At 41.8% G+C, this 18,812-nt stretch overlaps 2 protein-coding genes across 5 annotated transcripts in view; both read left to right on the plus strand.

Annotated features, from left to right (window-relative positions):
* Positions 1–836: 836 nt before the first annotated feature.
* On the plus strand, positions 837–5,358 carry LOC129830170 (dolichyl-diphosphooligosaccharide--protein glycosyltransferase 48 kDa subunit-like). The gene is made up of 11 exons (XM_055892500.1): positions 837–1,111; positions 1,714–1,824; positions 1,935–2,021; positions 2,764–2,867; positions 3,100–3,194; positions 3,335–3,428; positions 3,558–3,706; positions 3,837–3,984; positions 4,199–4,319; positions 4,427–4,533; positions 4,686–5,358. The coding sequence occupies exons 1-11, from the start codon at positions 877–879 to the stop codon at positions 4,833–4,835; spliced, it is 1,401 nt and encodes a 466-aa protein (XP_055748475.1). The 5' UTR covers positions 837–876; the 3' UTR covers positions 4,836–5,358.
* Positions 5,359–5,792: 434 nt separating this feature from the next.
* Positions 5,793–18,812, plus strand: part of LOC129830166 (pleckstrin homology domain-containing family M member 2-like) — a 57,765-nt gene continuing 44,745 nt past the window's right edge. For 2 of the 4 annotated variants that reach the window (XM_055892492.1, XM_055892493.1), the window contains exons 1-4: positions 5,793–6,589; positions 7,534–7,640; positions 7,722–7,831; positions 8,326–8,425. In XM_055892492.1, coding sequence (XP_055748467.1) covers positions 6,530–6,589; positions 7,534–7,640; positions 7,722–7,831; positions 8,326–8,425 — 377 coding nt within the window. In that variant the 5' untranslated portion in view covers positions 5,793–6,529. Of the gene's footprint in view, positions 6,590–7,533; positions 7,641–7,721; positions 7,832–8,325; positions 8,426–13,076; positions 13,215–18,812 lie in introns of those variants that run through there. The other 2 variants (XM_055892494.1, XM_055892495.1) reach the window with 2 other exon arrangements.

Consider the following 18,812-nt stretch of genomic DNA (forward strand, 5'->3'; position numbering starts at 1 on the left):
GACACTGTCTGTCCTGCTCTGTTTTGATGCAGAGTCTTTACCCGACAAAGTCAAGTTGGGATGTCACTTATCCCGTGAGAGTTTTTATCCTGAAGCCATTATGTTTTTTTAGGTGCCAAGCTTATTGTAATGTTGCAACAGTGTGTAGGAGGGAGATTTCTAGATGTGAGAAGTGTGCCGGAGGGCATGAGACAAAGGAATGTGTAGTATTGGTGGGAAAAGCTGTGTGTGTTAACGGTAAGGGTGCCCATGGTCCTGGAGAGCAGAAGTGTCTGGTGAGAGAAAGGCAGGTTGAGGTTGCCAGGATCAGAGTAGTTCAGAAGGTGTCGTATGCTGAGGCAGTGAAGAGAGTAGCAGAGGAAAAGGGGTCCAGTGTAAGGGATCCTAAGAAGCTCTCTGTGAGTAGGCTGAGGCCAATAGAGAGTGATAGGAATAAAATATGTTTCAGTAAGGTTGGCTCCTTAGCGTTCATAGCCATGGATATCAACTGTACTGCAGAAATGGAAATGGAAATCACAGAAAATAGATGTTGTGGTGGCAGCTGCAGAGAAGTACTTGGGTGTATGAGATTTTACTGCAGAGGAGTTACAAGGTGTGTTGAGCGATAGTATGGGATCAGATAGGATAGGTTTTAATGGGTGTAGGGTTAGATGGCAGGGCAATTTTCCCCTTCCCTTTTGTGTCACAAAGTGGAATGAATTCACGCTCAAAAACAGTAGGCGGAAACACAGGGCTAGATACAACAAAATGATTAATAGGGCCTCACACACTCCAGTGTAGTAGATGGCAGTGTATGCGCCTTTCAGTTGGTTGCGATCAGCCAGTACACATTTTAAAAAGAAGAAGAAGAACGCTGACGTTGACTTATTCTTCAAAATGGTGAAGTGGACCTCAAACATGCAAATGAATTGTTGCAGTTCTACGTTATTGTTAAAACAACGCACTGTAAGCATGGCTCAGACAAAATCCAGATTGTTGGGGAACTATTTTATTTTATTCTTGATGATATCGTCCATGATGCACATGGCATTGGCTGACGGAAAGACACTCGTTTTGTTGGACAACCTCAACATCAGAGATACCCATGCAATCTTCTTCCGCAGTCTGGCAGGTGGAAGAAATACGTGTTCTTTTCTCAGCCATTGGTTAGCTAGCTAGCTAGCTACAATTATACGTTTCTTTTTATCCATAACGAAGATTTGTTTTCATTAATTTGTTTTCCGTTCAGTTAGTAAGTTAACGTTATCTTAGTTAGCGCTCGGAACTCCACCAACGTTAGTTTGTTAGCTAATCTTAGCTAGCTAGGTTGCCAACGCAACGTTGCATAGGATAGGAATAGGTCTCACTACTGGGGCATGTGGCATTGATTTTGGTAAAAAAAAATGGTAACTAGTTAGCTATCATTGTCGATGTTAAAGGCAAAGAAAGGTCGTATCTGTACACTTGCACAACTACGTGTCCGGGGCACCTGAGAATGTTAGCTTTTGCACTGTGATTGTACTACTGTACTTCATACACATTTTTCAGACCCTACTGCGCATGTACTGTTACATGATGTTTATCCCAAAATGATACATAAGTGTGTGTTTTTATGCACTAGAAATGCTGTGTTAACCCATCCTGTGCATCAAAATGGTTTAAAACAAAGTAACTTAGATGACTTATTTCCAAATCAATTTCCACCAGGCTGATGTAGTTTTATGTCCTTTGCAGATCGTGGCTTTGACCTTTCATTCAAGACTGCAGATGATCCTTCTCTTTCCCTGATCAAATATGGCCAATTTCTCTATGACCACCTCATCATCTTCTCCCCATCCGTGGAAGGTTAGTTACCTAACATTGCAGTTCTAATTTTTGACATTTATCTTGCATCAATCATTTTTGGTACAACAAACAAAGTACTACATATTTAATGCAACTTTTATCCTTTTAAGACTTTGGTGGCAACATCAATGTTGAGACAATCACTTCCTTCATCGATGGTGGAGGCAATGTCCTGGTTGCTGCAAGCTCTGATATTAGTAAGTGAAAAATAGATTATTCTTACTTGTGTAAAAACCACAGATGTTATTTCTACAACATGTATGTGCTGACCAAAATAACCAAAATGTTGCAAAGTAAATGTACACAGGTTTTCATCATTTCATCCACACTGCTTGTACGCATCAACAAACTTGGTTCCATTTTAGACGATTGACCCGCTGCAAGTCCTGCCTCTCCATCTACTCATTGGTTTTTAGGAGCATACTAACCCACGTGGTTGATTGAAAGATTAACAAGATCCACCCACCAGTCCAGTTGGTGGTGGTAATGCACCTTAAAGTTGGTTGCCAACCGCCATATAGAATCCACAGAAGAATAAGAATGGAGGAAAGATTAATCAAATAAAACTAACTTAAAAACTAACTAGGGTTCCCCTTTTCTGTGGATTAATTGTCAGAGTAGAGAACACATGCTTTTGTGACTCAAAATTCAACAAAGAAAAAAAGGACCATGTGCATTTCAAGTAAAATAACAATCCAATGTTTATCACCCCTGACAAATTAGCTAGCAACAGCAAGCTTGCTAAATATCCATGAATGTTTCATGTGTGTTTCGACCTGTCCCCAAATTAATATAGTTCATTCAGTTGGTTTGGTATTTAAACCTGCATGTCATGAGCACTTCTGGTGGGGATAGACAAAACATGCGCGCACTGAGTCGGTTTGGTCAGAATGTTACACAGTAACTAATGCCATTGTCCTGTAATCTCCTTTGCCCTAGGTGACCCTCTGAGAGAGATAGGCAGTGAATGTGGGATTGAGTTTGATGAGGAGAAGACTGCTGTCATTGATCATCACCATTACGATGTGTCAGACCCTGGTGAGGTAAACAGAAGAAAGAACATTCTAATGTAAACCTTTTAGCATTAGGTTTTGCAATTGCTTACAGGGGCATGTGTCAATGCACTTCTGTCTAATAATGTAGAATTCCCAAGTTAAGTCTCAAGAAAAGGTGTGAAATGGGTATTGAGTGACCATTAAAATTGCAGAGCACTTGAGGTAGGTGAATCATAAGAGGTAAACTTTCTCCCCCCCCCCCCCCTATTCCTTCCCCTAGCATACCCTGATTGTTGCTGATCCAGACAATCTTCTGAAGGCTCCCACTATTGTCGGGAACCCCAGTGACAAACCCATCCTCTTCAAGGGTGTTGGGTGAGTCTACCATTACAGTTGTGAACAAGTATTGTCAGTTCTAAACATGGGAGTTACTACACTGGTATTATGTTGTTATACCCCTATGGACAAATATTTCTATGGTAAAGGATTGTTGTCATCCACTCCCCTTCTCCCAGCATGGTGGCAGACCCAGATAACCCCCTGGTCCTGGACATTCTGACTGGCTCTTCCACCTCCTACTCCTACTTCCCTGACCGACCCATCTCTCAGGTAATACCAGCACTGTTTCCTTCCTTATCAAACATTCTCCTTAGAAATTTGACTAACTTATATGTGTGTAAGGTGTTTATAACTGAAACTTTATATTTTGGTTGACACTACGCTCTCCTTTCTGGACAGTACCCCCATGCTGTTGGAAAGAACACTCTTTTGATTGCTGGGCTCCAGGCCAGGAACAACGCCAGAGTGGTATTCAGTGGCTCACTGCACTTTTTCAGCGACGCCTTCTTCAACGCTGCTGTTCAGAAGGCTACACCTGGCTCCCAGAGGTAACCCTTTTTCATCATCTGCACTGTAGTTGCCTGCCCTACTTTTATGATTTTCATTGTCCAATAATAACCTTTATATTTTAAGAAACGGAATAACTGTGTTTTAATTCCAGTCTTGGATCTCTTGTAGGTACGCTCAGACTGGGAACATGGAATTGGCCGAGGCTCTGTCCCGTTGGGTGTTCAAGGAAGCCGGTGTACTCCGGGTGGGAGCCGTTACACATCATCCTGTGGGGGAGAGCACCCCTCCTGCAGCTTACACCATCACAGACCTTGTGGTGAGTCACTATTTAATCCATCAACATCTCGTGGTAAGAAATTTTTGCTGTCCATTATGACAGTATTTAGCTATTTTTCTTATTTAACGAAACATTAAAATGTGAAAATATGCCAATTGAGCTAATGGGAATGAAAAAAGGCATGAAGATATTTGTTTTTTTACTCCATGAACTGTGGCCATTATGTTGTTTCTGTCCTTTTCCTCCGACACAGGAGTACAGCGTTGTAATTGAGATGCTGTCCGAGGGCAGCTGGATTCCCTTTGATGGGGAAGACATTCAGTTGGAGTTTGTGAGAATTGACCCCTTTGTCAGGACCTACCTCAAGAAAAATGGTATGAACATTTCAGAGATTACTCTTTTTTTTTCATGATTATTTACATTGGGGAAATTAATTGAACAGTTTTCCATGTCAATCAAATAATTATATTTACCTGAATAGGAGATAAATACAGCGTCCAGTTCAAGTTGCCTGACGTGTATGGAGTGTTCCAGTTCAAGGTGGACTACAACAGGCTAGGCTACACACACCTGTACTCCTCTACTCAGGTGAGGGAACTGTTTCATGGTTTCATTTGTTTTGAAATGGAAGGCTCTTGAGTATATCAAGGGCTACACTAGCTAATTAATTGTACATGTCACACTATAAGCAAACAAAGTATAGTACTCTATTGCTAATGTATACATGTCCTCTCCCATAGGTGTCGGTGCGTCCTCTGCAGCACACCCAGTATGAGCGCTTCATCCCCTCAGCGTTCCCTTACTATGCCAGTGTCTTCTCCATGATGGGAGGACTCTTTGTCTTCAGCATAGTCTTCCTTCACATGAAAGAAAAGGAAAAGTCAGACTAGGGAGATGAAACGTTTAGAGAAAAGCTTATTAAATTAGGAGGGAGGGGTGATAGATTAAGAATTTGCCTTATTGGGGTGAAGGTTCTTGTTTGCTTAAATCATCTGGCAGAGCCTGCAAGAAGAGTTGGTGAGAATTGAACATGTTGCTTCTCTATTGGTTGTGGGGGAATTTAATGAGGGCTTTGCAGGCAAACTAATTCATCTGTCTGAGATTTTTTGTAATTCTGAAAAAATACACTTGTGTAAAATAATCACTCAAATGATCTGTGCACATCTCTGAATTCAGTCAGCAATTGGATATGGTTGCTTCACGATCTCAATAGCAGATGGAACACTTGTTTGGAAAAATCCCATGAATGTATGTTTTTCCCACCCACTTGTATGAGGATAAAAACATCTTGATGCGGTACATGCACTGAATATTTTTGTTTTGTCTGATCAAATAGTCTTGCCAATAGAAACACTAACATGTTTGCAACAAACGTTACACAAATCCTTAAACTACAATAAAATGTTGACATTCCACTCTGTTGAAGTCTTATTAGTATCCTTAATGTAACTTAGTAACCTGCAGCTGGATCAATTGTGTGTATATATAAATCAATGAGCAGGATAGGGTAGAGAACATGTAGTTAGTTTAAAAAAAAGAAACTACAGCAAAAAAAATCAGTTACCCACATTTGTTGGAGGGGATGTTAGTGGGTCACGAGCTCGTTGACAGGCATTTGGTGACGTATCAGTCAATTCTATAACTTCAAATGGCTAGCTGCTAAACTTAACCATAGACAGTACAGTATGAAGATGGGCAGAAACTGCTTCCGAAATGGAAATACCCGATCACGCTTCTAGGCCATGAAATGGAGACGTTGGCTAGTTAAGCTCATGCGCAGAAACACTTCTTCGGCTCTAATGATGGTCTCGCGCCGGAATGCGCATGTGCAGGACGTCAAGTTAAAGGCACTCCTTCGATATAAAGTAATTTTTGACAAAGAGGAAAACGTGTCAATTTCACGAGGTTGGAGTAATAACATGTTCAATTACTTAAGACATGGGCTCGAATTTAGGTTGTGTATTGACATTTCTAGAAAATTAACTATAGAATACCTTTTCACTTCTATAATTTAATTGTTAAATCCGAAACCCTGGTCTGTTCTGCTTGCTCTGTTTCGCAAAAGCGTTCCCGGAAGCCTCGCGATGTTGCACCTCTGGCTTCAGAAACTGGGTTAGCATCGTCTTGAATGTATTCCTCCGGACTAAACATTGAGCTTGTTAAAACTTGGTCATGGTTTCTAAATTTTACATCACAAAGTTGAACTACAACATAAGTTTGAACAAGTTGAGTGCTAACTACAAAAAGTAAAAGCTACCGGCTACGACAGCAGGAGATGTATTCCCTACTAGCGCTGACGCCAACTAACGTGCTGGCCAATTCGGTTGACTAACGACGTTAGCCATTCGAAACATAGTAGGAGGACGACTTTGCCAGTCAACGTTAGTAGCTATGGCCATGTCTTATGCTAGTTGTTACATTACCTAGCCAGCTGCTTGGTTGATGTTATGTTGTTCGCTTCGCTAGCCAATTATCAGTGTTGAAAATATATGGCTGGCTAGCTTTAAGAACATCGACAGCAGACCACATTGAGACCTCTGGAAATCAGCTGACAGCTGCAGGCAGCCAAGGAGACCAGTCAGTGATGGATCAACTCAAAGTCAAGGACCGAATATTGGAAAACATTTCTTCGTCTGTCAAGAAGGTAAGACTGATATCAAGTCTATACACATACAGTTAACTAGTTAGCTCAAAGTCATGTTAGTAAGATCAGCTAACTAATTTATTTGAAGACGGTAAACACCAGTATTATCATGCTTGCCATGATAAGTGGGCCTGACTCATAGTAGCAAACAGTTGCTGACTATCTGAGGTCTTTGAAGATTGTTTAACTAACGTTAAACACATGGTTTACGTTTGTAATGTCATGGGTGTTTTGTCTAGCTAGCTGACACTGTGTTGTATTGGCTAATGCTGTCATGTAAACAAACACTATTTATTGCTTCTAAAATTCGGAGTCACGGCCAATTCAATTTGAAGGCCAAAATAACTTGTTTTGCTTATTTTCCAAACACATTTCAATATGCTTGCTTAAGATAGGTATAGTTACGCATACTGTGACCACATTCAATTTAACTTCTGGGTTACTTAATCAATTAGGCTAAACCCTGGTTGAATGTTTGTTGACGTTCATCCTTTGCATACAGTGTTAACGTTCAGTCCCATCCTTCCAAACTATTTCCACTGTGCCAGACTGACAGTCAGTGCTTAATAGACCTTGCCTGGTATGATTTTCAAATCCTCTCCAGTTTACATTCCGTTTGTTTCCTGTTCCCAGTCACATGATCGTCATCAGGTGACTGGAATTTAAGCTCCCACATTCCTTTATATTCAGTCAGTCCTGTTAAACTAGTCTTTTCAGAGGTTACGAACAAAAGTCTGATTAATGCTTTTTAGTCAGTCATAGTAATACCATTTAGTGCGTCAGATGTACAGTAGCAATTATCCAATTTCAGGCTCCATGCTTGCAGATATCTGTCACTGAGGGACTCCTGTCAACATCTCATGAAGAAGATATCCCTATATTTCTAGTTTGGCTGTGGGCCTAGTACTCTTGTCAGCTCCACATGTTTTGTGCTCTGACTGCAGTTGCAGAGTTACTTTGCTGCCTGTGAGGATGAAACTCCAGCCATCCGGAATCATGACCGGGTCCTACAGCGACTGTGCGAGCACCTTGACCATGCTCTACTCTATGGGTAAGAAGACTGAGAGCCAAATCTGCTCAGTACTTTAATACATCCTAACTCAGTTAAACTCTCATTGTCTGTGCATTGCAGGCTGCAGGATATCTCCTCAGGTTACTGGGTACTGGTTCTACACTTCACCCGCAGGGAAGCGGTCCGGCAGGTAGACGAGCTCCAGCACATAGCAACCAACCTTGGGCGAAGTAAGAACACCATTTTTACTGCTTTCTTACGCACACAACCACATTCATGGTCAGTCTTGTGGGCAACTTGAGAAACAAACGTTTCACAGCAGTTAACCCTAAAACACGCATACATGCCATTTCTGTCAATCAATTCATACACCTACATTTACTGTGATAAAATTAATGACATTTGTTAGCCAGTGGTTTGCCAATTGTAAGTTCCTCTTGTGCCACATGACAGAAATGTAGCATAAGATAATGTTGTTATTTGAGGTCAGGATTACAGTAGTTACCATTGGTGTTTGCACATATGTTTCTCCTTTTACAGAGGTTTCTTTGCAGGCCTACTTATTTGCAAGTTCAGGCAGGAAAATATGTTTCTCCTTTTAGAGGTTTCTTTGCAGGCCTACTTATTTGCAAGTTCAGGCAGGAAATAAATAATACATGGTACTAGTAAATATGACCTACATATGCCCATGTTTGTCCCTTGTTTATATTTATTTTCTGTGCAGGTCGTGCCTGGCTATACCTAGCACTGAGTGAGAGCTCCTTAGAAAGCTACCTCCGTCTCTTCCAAGAGAACCAAGGATTGCTGCAGAAGTATTACTTCAAGTGAGTGTTCTGACCCAAAGAGCACTAAATTATGCATTTAGACTAAAATCAAATATAATTTTGTCACATGCACCGAATACAACGGGTGTAGACTTTACTATAAAATGCTTGCCTATGAGCCTGTCCCAACTATGCAGAATCAAAAGATAATAAAAATAGTAACACAAGGAATAAGAAAATACAATATTTAATATATACATACATGCATGCATACAGTGCATTCGAAAAGTATTCAGACCCCTTGACTCTTTCTACATTTTATTACGTTACAGCCTTATTCTAAAATTGATTACATTTGTTCCCCCCCCTCAACATTTACATAAGTATTCAGACCCTCTACTCAGTACTTTGTTGAAGCACCTTTGGCAGCGATTACAGCCTCGATTCTTCTTGGGTATGGGTACGCTACAAGCTTGGCACACCTGTATTTGGGGAGTTTCTCCCATTCTCTGCAGATCCTCTCAAGCACTGTCAGTTTGGATGGGGAGCATTTCTGCACAGTTATTTTCAGGTCTCTCCAGAGATGTTAGATCAGGTTCAAGTCCGGGCTCTGGCTGGGTCACTCTAGGAGATTCAGAGACTTGTCCTGAAGCAACTTGTGTTGTCTTGGCTTTGTGCTTAGAGTTGTTGTCCTTTTGGAAGTTGAACCTTTGCCCCAGTCTGAGGTTCTGAGCGCTCTGGAGCAGTTTTTCATCAAGAATCTCTCTGTACTTAGCTCCATTTATCTTTGCCTCGATGCTGACCAGTCTCCCAGTCCTTGCCGCTGAAAAACATCCCCACAGCATGATGCCTCTACTACTACCTTGGTTTTTGCTCTGGCATGCACTGTCAACTGTGGGACCTTATATTGATGGGTGTGTTCCTTCCCAAATCATGTCCAATTGATTGAATTTGTCACAGGTGAACTCCAATGAAGTTGTAGAAACATTTCAAGGATGATCAATTGAAACAGAATGCACCGGAGTTAAGTTTCGAGTCTCATAGCAAGGGTTGTCGTGGAAATACTACACATGGGACACTGTGGGACACTAAATTAATCATTGTTTATTAACAGCTAACTGGAGAGGTTCCAGCAAACTTGATGCACCATAGTGAACATCTGTCAGGAGCTCTACCAGGGCAGTCCCGTTAGTTCTTTTATTCTGCAAACAAGTTATAGATGCATGATTTTAGCTTATTCTTCATTCATAATTAATTCATCATTAACGTTTGCTTCATTCATGTGACCGACCAATACTGGTTTATGCATGTGACAGACCAATACCTCACAACACTTCTTCTCTCGAAGCTGAGACCTTGAAATTGACATATTTCGTTCTCAAAGCAATGGTCTGGGCGTACTGCCGAATTGCAGATAGTGAGGATTTGTTCAATCGGTCACTTGCATGATCACAAATTAGTTATTAGAAAAGCACAAGATTAAATGTTTCGTCACAGTTTCTTAACCTCTCTAGGGTACGTGGGACGGTAGCGTCCCACCTCTTCAACAGCCAGTGAAACTGCAGGGCCACAAATTCAAAACAGAAATCCCATAATTAAAATTCCTCAAACATACATGTATTTTACACCATTTTAAAGATACACTTGTTGTAAATCCAGCCACAGTGTCCGATTTCAAAAAGGGTTTACGACGAAAGGAAACCAAACGATTATGTTTGGTGAGTGCCTGTTCACAGAATAACACAGCCATTTTTCCAGCCAAAGAGAGAATTCACAAAAAGCAGAAATATAGATCAAATGAATCACTAACCTTTGATGATCTTCATCAGATGACACTCATAGGACTTCATGTTACACAATACATGTATGTTTTGTTCGGTAAAGTTCATATTTATATCCAAAAATCTGAGTTTACATTGGCGCGTTACGTTCAGAAGTTCCAAAACATCCGGTGATTTTGCAGAGAGCCACATCAATTTACAGAAATACTCATTATAAATTTCGATGAAATACAAGTGTTATGCATGGAATTTTAGATGCACTTCTCCTTAATGCAACCGCTGTGTCAGATTTCAAAAAAGCTTTACGGAAAAAGCAAACCATGCAATAATCTGAGGTTGGCGCTCAGAGTCCCAATCAAGAAAAAAATATATCTGCCATATTGTGCATTCAACAGAAGTCAGAAATAACAATATAAACATTCACTTACCTTTGATCTTCATCAGAATGCACTCCCAGGAATCCCAGTTCCACAATAAATGTTTGTTTTGTTTGATAATGTCCATTTATGTCCAAATTCCTCGTTGTTCTAGCGTTCAGTACACCTTCCAAACTCACGACGCGTGGGCAAGTCCAGCGGAAAGTACGGACGAAAAGTTAAAGTTATATTACAGTCCGTAAAAAAATGACAAACGAAGTATTGAATCAATCTTTAGGATGTTTTTAACATAATTCTTCAATAATGTTCCAACCGGAGAATTCCTTTGTCTTCAGAAGTGCGATGGAACAGAGCTCGCTCTCACATGAACACGCATGGTCAGCACTTGTTCAGGTCATGATAGACCTCTCATTCGGGCCCACTTAACAATAGATGCATCAGACAAGGCTCTAAAGACTGTTGACATCTAGTGGAAGCCTTAGGAAGTGCAACATTACCAATATCACACTATCTTCAATTGGAGCTGAGTTCAAAATCGACCAACCACAGATTTCCCACTTCCTGGTTGGATTTCTTCTCAGGTTTTTGCATGCCATATGAGTTCTGTTATACTCACAGACATCATTCAAACCGTTTTAGAAACTTCAGATTTTTCTATCCAAATCTGCTAATAATATGCATATTCTAGCTTTTATGGCTTTGTAGCAGGCCGTTTACTTTGGGCATGCTTTTCATCCGGATGTGAAAATACTGCCCCCTACCCCAAAGAAGTTAAAGATACACTTCTTGTTAATCCAGCCGCTGTGTCAGATTTCAAAAAGCTTTACGACGAAAGCAAACCATGCTATTATCTGAGGATAGCACCCCATCAAACAATCATAATTCAACTTGCCAGGCACGACACGAAACTCAGAAATAAAGATATAATTCATGCCTTACCTTTGACGAGCTTCTTCTGTTGGCACTCCAATATGTCCCATAAAAATCACAAATGGTCCTTTTGTTCGATTATTTCCGTCGTTATATATCCAAAATGTCCATTTATTTGGCGCGTTTGATCCAGAAAAACACCGGTTCCAACTCGTGCCACATGACTACAAAATATCTCAGAAATTACCTTTAATCTTTGTCCAAACATTTCAAACAGCTTTCCTAATACAACTTTAGGTATTTTTTTAATGTAAATATTCGATAAAATCTAAGACGTGATAACTGTGTTCAATACCGGAGGAAAACAAAGTGTAGTGAGCTTTCAGGTCGTGCGCCTCTATCAAACAGTTCACTTCACTCGACCCTCGTTCTGGACAGCCTTACTACTTCATTACTCAAAAGAAAAACATCAACCAATTTCTAAGGACTGTTGACATACAGTGGAAGCGATAGGAACTGCAAGCAACTGCCTTAGAATTCTGGATTCCCAATGAAAACACATTGAAAAGAGTGACCTCAATTTTTTTCCCTGGATGGTTTGTCCACGGGGTTTCGCCTGCCAAATAGGTTCTGTTATACTCACAGATGTAATTCAAACAGTTTTAGAAACTTTAGAGTGTGTTCTATCCAAATCTTATAATAATATGCATATCTTAGCTTCTGGGCCTGAGTAGCAGGAAGTTTACTTATGACACACTTTTCATCCGGACATGAAAATACTGCCCCCTTGCATAAGAGGTTTAATACTTATGTAAATAAGTAATTATGGGGTATTGTGTGTAGGTTGGTGAGGATTTTGAAATTAATTTAGAGTATGGCTGTAACGTAACAATGTGGAAAAAGGGAAGGGATCTGAATACATTCCGAATGCACTGTACATGCATATAGATGGAGTACCAGTAACGGATTGACTGGGATATTCTGTAATGATGATCATTTTGCAATTGCTTGTGTTAGAAATACAAAGATGACCAAAGCCAAACCCTGTTATATTTTTAAAATATGTTTTAGACAGTTTTATGAGCAAGCGTTCTGACATGATCTGTACCATTTAATATTGCCATGTCTGATTCCCGATGTTGACACTGCCTGGGAATATTTTTATATGACATTTCTGTCCATCTGTGATCAGCATGTCCCTTTGAATACATTTAGAATCAGTGGAAGGGTTTTCAAGTAACTTGGCATAATTCATCAGAAAGATAAATGTCTCTTGGGCTCAAGCTAGACATACAAATGCTCCTGTTGACTGGGCCTCCTTCAGATCTCTAATAAACAAATGTACAGGATTAATCAGGAAGTCTAAATCTGATTTCTATCTAAATGCAGTCAAAGAGAATCTAAACTACCCGTCCAAGTTCTGGAAGCGAATCAAAAGATGATGGTGCCGGAGGGGACGGCTGCTGTTTTTATGGGCTCTTAACCAACCGTGCAAAAAAAAAAATCTCGCGTTGTTTGTAACTTATTTTGTACACAATGTTGCTTCTAGCGTCTCTTATGACCAAAAATAGCTTTTGGACATCAGAACAGCGATTACTCACATTGAACTGGATGAATAATTTTTCTTTAGAGTCAGGCGAGAGGGATTTACTCCAGACACGTGAACAGGCCCGCATCCCTGCCATTCGCAGGAGAAAGAGGGAGGTTTCACGGCAGGAGATCGGGGTGCCTTGTGAGGATCCGGTGACGAGGGGCTTTCGCCATCGGTATTATTGGCCAACGTACAATTGCTGGATAAAAAAGTGGATGAACTACAAGCAGGTATATCCTACCAATGGGACATTAAAAACTGTAATATCTTATGTTTCACCGAGTCGTGGCTGAACGACGACATGAGTAACATACATCTTGCGGGTTATACACTGTATCGGCAGGATAGAACAGCAGCCTCTGGTAAGACAAGTGGTGGCGGTCTATGTATATTTGTAAACAACAGCTGCTGCATGATATCTAAGGAAGTCCTGAGGTTTTGCTCCCCTGAGGTAGAGTATCTTATGATAAGCTGTATCTACCTAGAAAGTTTTCATCTATATTCTATGTAGCTGTCTATTTTCCACCACAAACCGATGCTGGCACTAAGACCACACTCAATGAGCTGTAATCAGCCAAAAGCAAACAGGAAAATGCTCATCCATGGGCGGCACTCCTAGTGGCCGAGGACTTTAATGCAGGGTAACTTAAATCCGTTTTACCTCATTTCTACCAGCATGTTAAATGTGCAATCAGAAGGGGAAAAAACTCTAGACCACTTTTACTCCACACACAGAGACGCATACAAAGCTCTCCCTCGCCCTCCATTTGACATATCTGACCATAACTATCCTCCTGATTTCTGCTTACAAGCGAAAATTCAAGCAGGATGCACCAGTGACTCGGGCACTGCCGCTTTCAAGGAGCGGGACTCTAACCCGGAAGCTTATAAGAAATCCTCTTATGCCCTCCGACGAACCAGCCGATGTAAGACCTTTTTAAACAGGTCAACATTCACATGGCGAGACGGATTACCAGGACGTGTACTGCGAGCACGCGCTGACCAACTGGCAAGTGTCTTCAATGACATTTTCAACCTCACTGTCTGTAATACCAACATGTTTCAAGCAGACCACCATAGTCCCTGTGCCCAAGAACACAAACGTAGCCTGCCTAAATGACCACCGACCCGTAGCACTTACATCTGTAGCCATGAAGTACTTTGAAAGGTTGGTCATGGCTCACATCAACACCATTATCCCGGAAACCCTAGACCCACTCAGTTTGCATACTGCCCCAACAGATCCACAGATGATACAATCTCTATTGCACTCCACACTTCCATTTACCGCCTGGACAAAAGGAACACCGATGTGAGAATGCTATTCATTGACTACAGCTCAGCGTTCAACACCATAATGCCCTCAAAGCTGATTACTAAGCTATGGACCCTGGGACTAAAAACCTCCGACTGCAACTGGATCCTGGACTTCCTGACGGGCCGCCCCCAGGTGGTAAGGGTAGGTAACAACACATCTGCCACGCTGATCCTCCACACGTGGGCTCTTCAGGTGTGCGTGCTCAGCCCCCTCCTGTACACCATGTTCACTCATGACTGCACTGCCAGGCACGACTCCAACACCATCATTAAGTTTGCCGATGACACAACAGTGGTAGGCTTGATCAACAACATGACAGCCTATAGGGAAGAGGTCAGAGACCTGACTGTGTGGTGCAAAGACAACAACCTCTCCCTCAACGTGATCAAGACAAAGGAGATGATTGTGGACTACAGGAAAAGGACTGAACACGCCCCCATTCTCATCAACGGGGCTGTAGTTGAGCAGGTTGAGAGCTTCAAGTTCCTTGGCATCCACATCACCAACAAACTAACATGGTCCAAAAACACAAAGACAAGTCGTGAAGAGGACACAACAAAACCTATTCCCCCTCAGGAGACTGAAAAGATTTGGCAATGGTCCTCCAGATCCTCAAAATGTTTTACAGCTGCACCATCGAGAGCATCCTGACTGGTTGCATCACTGCCTGGTATGGCATCTGCTCGGCCTCCGACCGCAAGGCACTACAGAGGGTACTGCGTACGGCCCAGTACATCACTGGGGCCAAGCTTCCGCCATCCAGGACCTCTATACCAGGCGGTGTCAGAGGAAGGCCCTAAACATTGTCAGTCTCCAGCCACCCTAGTCATAGACTGTTCTCTCTGCTACCGCGCGGCAAGCGGTACCTGAGTGCCAAGTCTAGGTCCAAGAGGCTTCTACCCCCAAGCCATGAGACTCCTGAACATCTAATCAAATGGCTACCCAGACTATTAGCATTGCCCCCCCCCCCCCCCCCCCCCCCCCCTCTTTTACGCTGCTGCTACTCTCTGTTATTATCTATGCATAGTCACTTTAATAACTCTACCTACACATACATATTAACTCAATTACCTCGACAAACCGGCGCCCCCACGCATTGACTCTGTACTGGTACCCCTTGTATATAGCCTCGCTATTGTTATTTAACGGCTGCTCTTTAATTACTTGTTACTTTTTAATTTTTTTGTTGGTCTTTTTTTTTAAACTGCTTTGTTGGTTAAGGGCTTGAAAGTTAGCATTTCACTGTAAGGTGCATGTGACAAATACTATTTGATTTTAAATCAGTGTCAGGTTCTAATGTTTCCTCTGGTCTTCCTGACCAATTAATGATGGATTCTAATAAAGTGAAGGATAAAGACCATATTGTAGGGGTTTTTAACAAGCACTTCGAATACAGTTGAAGTTACATACACTTTAGCCAACTACATTTAAACTCAGTTTTTCATAATTCCTGACATTTAATCCCAGTAAAAATTGCCTGTCTTAGATCAGTTAGGATCACCACTTTTATTTTAAGAATGTGAAATGTCAGAATAATAGCGAGAATTATTTATTTCAGCTTTTATTTATTTAATCACATTCCCAGAGGGTCAGATTACATACACTCAATTAGTATTTGGTAGCATTGCCTTTAAATTTGTTTAACTTGGGTCAAACGTTTCGTGTAGCCTTCCACAAGCTTCCCACAATAAGTTGGGTCTATTTTCCTCCTGACAGCTGGTGTAACTGAGACAGGTTAGTAAGGCCTCCTTGCTCCCACACGCTTTTTCAGTTCTGACCACAAATGTTCTATGGGATTGAGGTCAGGGCTTTGTGATGGCCACTCCAATACCTTGACTTTGTCCTTAAGCCATTTTGCAAAAACTTTGGTAGTATGCTTGGGGTCATTGTCCATTTGGAAGACCCATTTGCAACTAAGCTTGAACTTCCTGACTGATGTCTTGAGATGTTGCTTCAATATATCCACATAATTTCCCCTCATGATGCTGTCTATTTTGTGAAGTGCACCAGTCCCTCCTGCAGCAAAGCACCCCCACAACATGATGCTACCACCCCCATGCTTCACGGTTGGGATGGTGTTCTTCGGCTTGCATGCATCTCCCTTTTTCCTCCAAACATAACGATGGTCATTATGGCCAAACAGTTCCATTTTTGTTCCATCAGACAGTACAATCTTTGTCCCCATGTGCAGTTGCAAACCGTAGTCTGGGTTTTTTTATGGCGGTTTTGGAGCAGTGGCTTCTTCCTTACTGAGGGGCCTTTCAGGTATGTAGATATAGGACTCATTTTACTGTGGATATAGATACTTTTGTACCTGTTTCCTCCAATATCTTCACAAGGTACTTTGCTGTTATTCTGGGATTGACTTGCACTTTTCACACCAAAGTATGTTCATCTCTAGGAGACAGAATGCGTCTCCTCCCTGAGCGGTGTGACGGCTGCGTGGTCCCGTGGTGTTTATACTTGCGTACTGTTGTTTGTAAAGATGAATGTGGTACCTTCAGGCATTTGGAAATTGCTCCCAAGGATGAACCAGACTTGTGGAGGTCTACAATTTTTTTTGTGAGGTCTTGGCTGATTTCTTTTGATTTTCCCATGTTGTCAAGCAAAGAGGCACTGAGCTTGAAAGTAGGCCTTGAAATACATCCACAGGTGTACACCTCCAATTGACTCAAATTATGTCAATTAGCCTTTCAGAAGCTTCTAAAGCCATGACATTTTCTGGAATTTTCCAAGCTGTTTAAAGCCACAGTCAACTTAGTGTATGTAAACTTCAGAATTGTGATACAGTGAAATAATCTGTCTGGAAACAATTGTTGGGAAAATTACTTGTGTTGTGCACAAAGTAGATGTCCTAAGTGACTTGGCATAACTATAGTTTGGTAACAAGACATTTGTGGAGTGGTTGAAAGCAAGTTTTAATGACTCCAACCTAAGTGTATGTAAACTTCCGACTTCAACTGCATGCTGTAAGTTTTTGATAATGTTGGGGCTCAGGCTTTTAATGTAAGCTCTGTTTCAGTAAATTATATGCCCTTGTGAACCATTTACATTTTGAGCCTGTTTCTTATGCTAAGGTCTGTGAAGCTCTAAAGGCAAGAGACACTAAAAAGTTTGCGGGTCCAGACAACCTGGATCCCTCCTACCTCTTAAAGATACCAGCTGGTATTATTACTGAACCTGTGGCTCACATTTTCAACTTGAGTCTCTTGACCAATTCCATACCCAGCATTTGGAAATCCGCTTATGTCCTCCCACTGCTAAAGGGTGGAGATTCCTCAGATGCTAATAACTTTGCTCCTATCTCTAAACTCCCTATCCTGGCCAAGGTCTTTGAATCCCTGATGAACACAGTTTTAAAAAAAACGTATTCATTGAAAGGAACATACTGAGCGCAGTTCAGTCTGGCTTTAGATCAGGGCACAGCACCAAAGCTGCAGCTATGCCAGTGGCAAGTGACACCATTTGGGAAATGGGATGCAACTGACAAAGTTGCATCTATATGTAGATGCTAGTTATATATTAATGTTCTCCTTCTCTGGTTCAGGCTGTTGAAGATCTCCAGACTGCTTTTCAGTTACTGCAGGCCTCCTTTTATGGTCTCCAACTGGTCTTGAATGTACAAAGAAATTAAATTCATGACCTTTACCGGAGCTCACACTCAGCCAGAGAAGGTTAGCATTGTCACATCTAGTGGCTTATTTATTGAAAAAGTGTCATCCTACAAATACCTAGATAAACTCAGCAACGTTAAAAACGTCCTCTCACTGCCAACTGTTTTATGTTCAGCAAACTTAACATTTGTAAATATTTGTATGAACATAACAAGATTCAACAACTGAGACATAAATTTAACATACATTTAATAATGTGTCCCTGAACAAAAGGGGGGTCAAAAGTAACAGTCAGTATATGGTGTGGCCACCAGGTGCATTAAGTACTGCAGTGCATCTCCTCCTCGTGGACTGTACCAGATTTGCCAGTTCTTGCTGTGAGATGTTACCCCGCTCTTCCACCAAGGCACCTGCAAGTTCCCGGACACTTCTGGGGGGAATTGCCCTAGCCCTCACCCTCTGATCCAACGGGTCCCAGATGTGCTCAATGGGATTTGAGATCTGGGCTCTTCGCTGGCCATGGCTGATCACTGGCATTCCTGTCTTGCAGGAAATCACACACAGAACGAGCAGTATGGCTGGTGGCATTGTCATGCAGGAGGGTCATGTCAGGATGAGCCTGCAGGAATGGTACCACATGAGGGAGTAGGATTTCTTCCCTGTAATGCACAGCATTGAGATTGCCTGCAATGACAACAAGCTCAGTCCGATGATGCTGTGACACACCGCCCCAGTCCATGACGGACCCTCCACCTCCAAATCGATCCCGCTCCAAAGTACAGGCCTCGGTGTAATGCTCATTCCTTCAACGATAAACTCAAATCAGACCATCATCCCTGGTGAGACAAAACCATGACTCGTCAGTGAAGAGCACTTTTTGCCAGTCCTGTCTGGTC

Source organism: Salvelinus fontinalis, chromosome 31 (assembly GCF_029448725.1).
Source record: "Salvelinus fontinalis isolate EN_2023a chromosome 31, ASM2944872v1, whole genome shotgun sequence".
NCBI classification, from domain to species: Eukaryota; Metazoa; Chordata; class Actinopteri; order Salmoniformes; family Salmonidae; genus Salvelinus; species Salvelinus fontinalis.

What these genes read in the sequence shown, in the direction of transcription:
- LOC129830170 (XM_055892500.1), top strand. Translation starts at nt 877, where the DNA reads ATGGTGAAGTGGACCTCAAACATGCAAATGAATTGTTGCAGTTCTACG. An exon ending in ATCCTCTTCAAGGGTGTTGG is followed by an intron (nt 3,195 to 3,334) that starts GTGAGTCTACCA and finishes CCCTTCTCCCAG; the next exon opens with CATGGTGGCAGACCCAGATA. An exon ending in ACACCATCACAGACCTTGTG is followed by an intron (nt 3,985 to 4,198) that starts GTGAGTCACTAT and finishes CCTCCGACACAG; the next exon opens with GAGTACAGCGTTGTAATTGA.